Source organism: Alosa sapidissima, chromosome 22 (assembly GCF_018492685.1).
Source record: "Alosa sapidissima isolate fAloSap1 chromosome 22, fAloSap1.pri, whole genome shotgun sequence".
NCBI lineage: Eukaryota > Metazoa > Chordata > Actinopteri > Clupeiformes > Clupeidae > Alosa > Alosa sapidissima.
This window is the reverse complement of record NC_055978.1, coordinates 20,254,294-20,261,793: the sequence shown is the minus strand read 5'-3', so window position 1 is coordinate 20,261,793 and position 7,500 is coordinate 20,254,294. Positions and strand designations below refer to the sequence as shown.

At 40.9% G+C, this 7,500-nt stretch overlaps 1 protein-coding gene across 1 annotated transcript in view; it reads right to left on the bottom strand.

Annotated features, from left to right (window-relative positions):
* Positions 1 to 7,500, bottom strand: part of dock4b (dedicator of cytokinesis 4b) — a 129,927-nt gene that overhangs the window by 28,604 nt on the left and 93,823 nt on the right. Inside the window, 5 exon segments of the mRNA XM_042077856.1 lie at positions 1,715 to 1,856; positions 2,247 to 2,351; positions 2,910 to 2,996; positions 4,200 to 4,348; positions 6,218 to 6,248. Coding sequence (XP_041933790.1) covers positions 1,715 to 1,856; positions 2,247 to 2,351; positions 2,910 to 2,996; positions 4,200 to 4,348; positions 6,218 to 6,248 — 514 coding nt within the window.

The following is a 7,500-nucleotide window of genomic DNA, read 5'->3' as shown; positions in this document are numbered from 1 at the left end:
CAGCGAAGCTGGCATGTATTATGAGTGGCCATGTATGAGTGGCATTGGGGCGCGGGAGCCGGGTGGGACATTGATTAATAACGCGGCGGGATAACAAAGCGCTGCACTAATTCGGTTTGACCAGCTCTGTCCGCTCTAATTGCCCTCCCAGGAAAGTCACACATTCCACTGGGGTGGATCTCACGCACTCACGCGCACACACACAAACACACACACACACACACACACACACACACACACACACAGGCTCAAACACCATCCCCCCCAAACAGCTGTCCCAGTCACTGCAGAGAATCATTAAGATGGTCTGCCATCACACACACACACACACACACACACACACACACACACACACACACAGAGGCATAAGCATGCACACACACACACACACACACTAATATATGCACAGATGCATATGCACACACACACACACACTGCCCCTCTCCTCTATGGCACAGCAGCTCTGGTACGAGTGGATTGATTTCCACTAAGCACACAGATGTGTGTTCACAACACTGTCCTGGCTCACTCCCAACATGACGGTATCTTCACCTTGTTCCAAGGAGGACCGTTAGAAGGAACTAGCAGTGCGCAGTGTGTGTGTGTGTGTGTGTGTGTGTGTGTGTGTGTGTGTGTGTGTGTGTGTGTTTGTGTGTGTGTGAGTGGTTATCTGCAGGATGTGACTTTTTGCACTATCTGGATGGCAGTCCTGAGAGCTTTCTTTCTCTCTTTCTTGCCCTTTCCTTATGTGTGTGTGTGTGTGTGTCGTCAGTCTTTTCTGTAGCATCATTGCAGTGAGCTGTACAACAGGTGAGGTGAGGCACAGAGCCATTGATCCAAAATAAACAAGGCCATGAAGTGAGTGAGTGAGTGAGTGAGTGAGTGAGTGAGTGAGTGAGTGAGTGAGTGAGTGAGTGAGTGAGTGAGTGAGAGAGAGAGAGAGAGAGTGTTTATTTGTTTGTGTATCTGTGTGTGCATTGTGGACTGTTGTGTGTTTTGTTTGGCTCAAACCTGGTCTCCCCTGCAGAAGATGGACATGGAGAGGATTAATGTTGTGCAGCAATCTGGTTGAGTACGGTTGGGTTGGGTCTGTTATGCATGTACTGTGTGTGTGTGTGTGTGTGTGTGTGTGTGTGTGTGTGTTAGTGTGTTTGTCATTTCCCTGCTTGTGTGTGTGTGTGTGTGTGTGTATGTGTGTGTGTGTGTGTGTGTGTAGTATAGACAAACTACATGATGGCCTTATAGATGATGCACTTCGCAGGTTTGTGTCCTGTCTGCATAAGTGTTTGTGTCTGTGTGTGTGTGTGTGTGTGATTGTGTGTGTGTTTGTGTGTGTGTGTGTGTGCTCATGTGTGTAAGGATATACTGTTGCAGATGGTACAGCTGGTGTATGTTCTGCTACAGCTGATAGGAGTGTGTGCCGGTCTGTGAGTGTCGGTGTGGAACAACACACTGTGCACTGGCCTGGTAAATAAACTGCAGGGTCTGTGTGTGTGTGTGTGTGTGTGTGTGTGTGTGTGTGTGTGTACATTTACCTGTGAGTACAGTATGTGAGACTGGAAGTGAACGTATATATCTGTTATTTCTGTGTGTGTGTGTGTGTGTGTGTGTGTGTGTGTGTGTGTGGTGTGTGTGTGTGTGTATGTATGTGTGTGTGTGTGTGTGTGTGTGTGTGTGTGTGTGTGTGTGTGTGTGTGTGCATGATGAAGGATACACTGTGCTTCGGCCTGATAGATGGTCTGGTCGGGCTGATTGGCGTGCTGCATGGCGATGGCGTGGGGGAACTCGTTGAGCATGCGCTGCTGAAATGCCTCCAGGCGCTCGTAGTCATGGCCACGGCACACAAACTCCTTATTCTGCAGCATGCAGCACACACACACACACACACACACACACACACACACACACACACACACACACACACACACACACACAGACAAAATGTGGATTAAGATGCCATCTAGTGGTGTTATCTTAACATAGCAGTAACAGTGCAGTAGCCTATAATTCATGATGTAATGATATTGGCAGACTGGACATATATGCTAATATGACCACGATGCCTGACACATGGTCTATGCATACACATACAAGCCAGCCAAAGGGATTTGCATTAACCAACAGTATTGATATTAACAATGAAAACAACTACTGTCATAAGCTATTTCATATCACAGACTCCTCAGTAGGTAGTAATGGAGGAAGAAGCCCCATGCAAACTAGTGTTTAAATAAGCTGGTGATTACCCTTAAAAAGAAGGGGAACTTCTTCCCATAGAAGCCCACTCTAAAGAACTCAGGCTCAAGCCTCTGCTGGTCCATAATCTTATCATACAGAGAGGCCTCCTTCATCTGAAACAGAACACACAAGCACAGGGCAGGATTAACTATTAATTAATAGTTACACAACACAGATTAGATGTGAGATTGAGAAATGTATAAATGTGTAAAATTATAATAAATACTAGAGTATATCATATATTTGTAGTTTTAGACACACAAAATATGTGTGCTTGTGTGTGTGTGTGCTTGTGTGTGTGTGTGTGCATGTGTGTGTGTGTGTGTGTGTGTATGTGTGTGTGTGTGTGTGCGTGTCTGTGTGTGTGTGTGTGTGCGTGTCTGTGTGTGCACATGTGTGTGTGTGTGTGTGTGTGTGTGTGTGTGTGTGTGTGTGTGTGTGTGTGTGTGTGTGTGTGTGTGTGTGTGTGTGTGTGTGTGTGTGCGCGTGTGTCAAAAGTAGGCTTCATACTGATCAGCAAGCTCTCTGCATAAAATGTGTGTGTGTGTGTGTGTGTGTGGGTGGGTGTGTGTGTATGTGTATGTGTATGTGTTTGGGTGTGTGTGTGTGTGTGTGTGTGTGTGTGTGTGTGTGTGTGTGTGTGTGAGTGTGTGTGTGTGTGTGTGCATTACCCTCATTTTGCTCAGGTTTCTGTAGTCATAGTAGGCTTCATACTGATCAGCAAGCTCTCTGCATAAAATGATCCCATTCTCCCAGCTCTGCACACAAAAGAGACAACGAAAGGCAGAGGAGATGAAATGGACTAAGATATAATTTTACACAATTTCATATTTTATCATATCAAGGCTAAATAATTCACATTTTTATTCTAACAGAACTGAAAAGCAAACAGAAGTCGGCAAATGCTTGCACGTCTTTCACAAAGAACATTCAGCCATCTCAATGTTCCTCTCAGTGGCCTTCAACACAAACTATTCATTCCCTCATGCCTCTAAGTTGTGATACACACATCCATGTTCTACCACTGGGTGGCACTAGAGCACTGTGATCCCAATGCACCAGGGAAACTGGCAACAATTAAGAAAAGATGAAAAAAAAAAACCCATCTCATTTCACTGCAGGTACAGCACCTAGCCCTCTTTGCTAATTAAATGGCAGGTTTCCCCCACTGTTTTATGATCCTGCAGCACTAACGGACACAGATGGCTCTGGTTATGGTTTCACATGCAAATTGGGCAGCTCATTGCGCTGCGCTGGGCTTTCTTCCTGCGAGCTGCTCATTAGGCCTCCAAAGCCACTGATGACTGCAACGTGATTTGTTTTCAGAGACAAAAGGCTTTGGAGGATGATTGATTTTTATACTTATACTTGAGATTAGCCATCATCGAGTTAATTAGGCTGGTGTGTGAGTGTGTTTGTGAGAGAGAGAAAGAAAGCGAGGAGAGAGAAAGAGAAAGAGAGAGAGAGAGAGAGAGAGAGAGAGAATAAAGACAAAGACAGGAGAGGGAAGTGTCAATAGTGAAAGAGAGGGACACATAGAAGTGTGCGGTAGAGAGATTGAGAGAGTGAGGTGCTCCGCACATTAGCGCCAACACTGCGCTTTCGACCTTCGGTTGCGTTAGATTCCATTGTTTTCAACACCACCCCACACACCAGCATCACGGTTTGCCACCGTTGCCGTGTAGATTACGATTCAGTGCTATTTTTGTCAGCGCCGCTCGATACAATCCATTTGTTCATCCAATGGTTGTCAGTTAAAAGTTTCAGCGCTGATGTGCGTGGTAAGTGACAGCGCACTCATGACAGCAGGGCACTGGAGACAGGGAGCTAGGAAGCAATGTAAAGAGAGAGAGAGAGAGAGAGAGAGAGAGAGAGAGAGAGAGAGAGAGAGAGAGAGAGAGAGAGAGAGAGAGAGAGAGAGAGAGAATCCACAACTGATAGGCAGTGTGTACTGTACACACCTTTCCCCTGTCGAAGTTCTCGATGATGGTGAGATGCAGGTACTCTTTGCGCTGCCACTCCGACTGCATGGGGTAGTTGAGGAATTCCCGTAGGGGGCGCTCTGACCACTCCAGCAGCTCATCATACAGCAGCAGGGTATAGGAGGCCTCTGGAGGAGGAAGGGGCAGAGAGATGTGGCATGTGAGTGATAAAGCAACATTATACACAACATTACATTGTTCTAAGGTATGTTTTAGAATGGATTCATTGTACACATTATACACAACATTACATTGTTCTAAGGTATGTTTTAGAATGGATTCATTGTACACATTATACACAACATTACATTGTTCTAAGGTATGTTTTAGAATGGATTCATTGTACACATTATACACAACATTACATTGTTCTAAGGTATGTTTTAGAATGGATTCATTGTACACATTATACACAACATTACATTGTTCTAAGGTATGTTTTAGAATGGATTCATTGTACACATTATACACAACATTACATTGTTCTAAGGTATGTTTTAGAATGGATTCATTGTACACATTATACACAACATTACATTGTTCTAAGGTATGTTTTAGAATGGATTCATTGTACACATTATACACAACATTACATTGTTCTAAGGTATGTTTTAGAATGGATTCATTGTACACATTATACACAACATTACATTGTTCTAAGGTATGTTTTAGAATGGATTCATTGTACACATTATACACAACATTACATTGTTCTAAGGTATGTTTTAGAATGGATTCATTGTACACATTATACACAACATTACATTGTTCTAAGGTATGTTTTAGAATGGATTCATTGTACACATTATACACAACATTACATTGGTCTAAGGTATGTTTTAGAATGGATTCATTGTACACATTATACACAACATTACATTGTTCTAAGGTATGTTTTAGAATGGATTCATTGTACACATTATACACAACATTACATTGTTCTAAGGTATGTTTTAGAATGGATTCATTGTACACATTATACACAACATTACATTGTTCTAAGGTATGTTTTAGAATGGATTCATTGTACACATTATACACAACATTACATTGGTCTAAGGTATGTTTTAGAATGGATTCATTGTACACATTATACACAACATTACATTGTTCTAAGGTATGTTTTAGAATGGATTCATTGTACACATTATACACAACATTACATTGTTCTAAGGTATGTTTTAGAATGGATTCATTGTACACATTATACACAACATTACATTGTTCTAAGGTATGTTTTAGAATGGATTCATTGTACACATTATACACAACATTACATTGTTCTAAGGTATGTTTTAGAATGGATTCATTGTACACATTATACACAACATTACATTGTTCTAAGGTATGTTTTAGAATGGATTCATTGTACACATTATACACAACATTACATTGTTCTAAGGTATGTTTTAGAATGGATTCATTGTACACATTATACACAACATTACATTGTTCTAAGGTATGTTTTAGAATGGATTCATTGTACACATTATACACAACATTACATTGTTCTAAGGTATGTTTTAGAATGGATTCATTGTACACATTATACACAACATTACATTGTTCTAAGGTATGTTTTAGAATGGATTCATTGTACACATTATACACAACATTACATTGTTCTAAGGTATGTTTTAGAATGGATTCATTGTACACATTATACACAACATTACATTGTTCTAAGGTATGTTTTAGAATGGATTCATTGTACACATTATACACAACATTACATTGTTCTAAGGTATGTTTTAGAATGGATTCATTGTACACATTATACACAACATTACATTGTTCTAAGGTATGTTTTAGAATGGATTCATTGTACACATTATACACAACATTACATTGTTCTAAGGTATGTTTTAAAATGGTGTCATCGTTTTGTGACCTGGAATTCGCCTTGATAATACATGTTCATGGTGGTAAAAAAGCTAGTTGTTTATGCACAGTAGTGCCTGCAAGAAACTACTTTCAACTGAAAGTATTAGGAATACTTGCAAAAATACTGGCCTTCAGCATACTACACTGAGAGAAGGAAAGGACAGATACAGATCACTAGAGCACTACATTTTATCAGTACTACAGTGTGAATGTAGTGTACTACAGTCCAAATACAATACAGTACAATACAGTGTAAATGTAGTGTACTACAGTCCAAATACAATACAGTGTAATACAGTGTAAATATAGTATACTACAGTCCAAATACAATACAGTGTAAATGTATCAATTCAGCTTTTGCGGGAAGAGAGAAAGAGATGGGTCAGTTGACAGTATTAAGTGAGTGCTGATACTGTCCAGGGACCTCTTGAGCACAGTGGCTAGCAGACAGACAGGTCATGTCAAGTGCAGCATGCTACGAGCTGGACTCAGTGCTATCGATGTAGAGTGACAGTCTGGCTGCGGTGAGGTGGAGAAAAGGACCAGGTCTACATAGTGTGAAGTGCTTTGAACAGAATAAGGTGTGAATGCATGCAGCTGGGACTGGGTTCACTTCCTGTGTGACCACAGCTGAGTATACTGTACCCACATCTACCATCCTTTAGCCTCAAATAAAGATTTCCCTCCTATTTTCCATTAAGATGTATCTTATTACTTTTATAAAAGCTATTATAATTATCTATTTCCAAATGTTAAAAAGCCTGGCCCATGTATGAATTCAGACACAGTGCTTAAGAAGTTTAAAACCGATACCCATCTATCTATGTGTGAGATCCGTACATTAACATTACAGCAGTGTCAATAAAGCCTCTTCTGTAAATGTACATCATATGCACAGTCTTAAAGGTACAGTCAGCGATTGCACAGGAAGTTGTGCTTGTTTAAGTTTATGTTTATATTTACATTTACTAGCAGACACTTTTGTCCAAAACAACTATATACTATAACTATAACTACTAATTATACAACAAAACATATCTATTTTATCCAAGGACCAAATGAAACGCACCAGAGAGGTAGCTCACCCCTCCCTTCAGTATTCCCAGAGAAACTCCACACAGGGTTTTGTTTTATTTGGAGAACAGGCTACCCCCACTTTGTCTGTTTGTTTGTTTCCAGAGCCTTGAAAGCCTACAGAGACCGTTTTTTTTTCTTTATAATGTACCCACGGAATGGGCAGCTAGCAGATCATGAGGAGATGAAGGATGTGAAAAAGAATGTGCACAAAAAATACAAAAACTGCACCTCTAACCGCACCTTACACTCACTGCACCTTTAAAGGTGTCCACAGGTGTTGAACCTCTTTACAGATTCTGCTGCTGGATGTTTTTACATG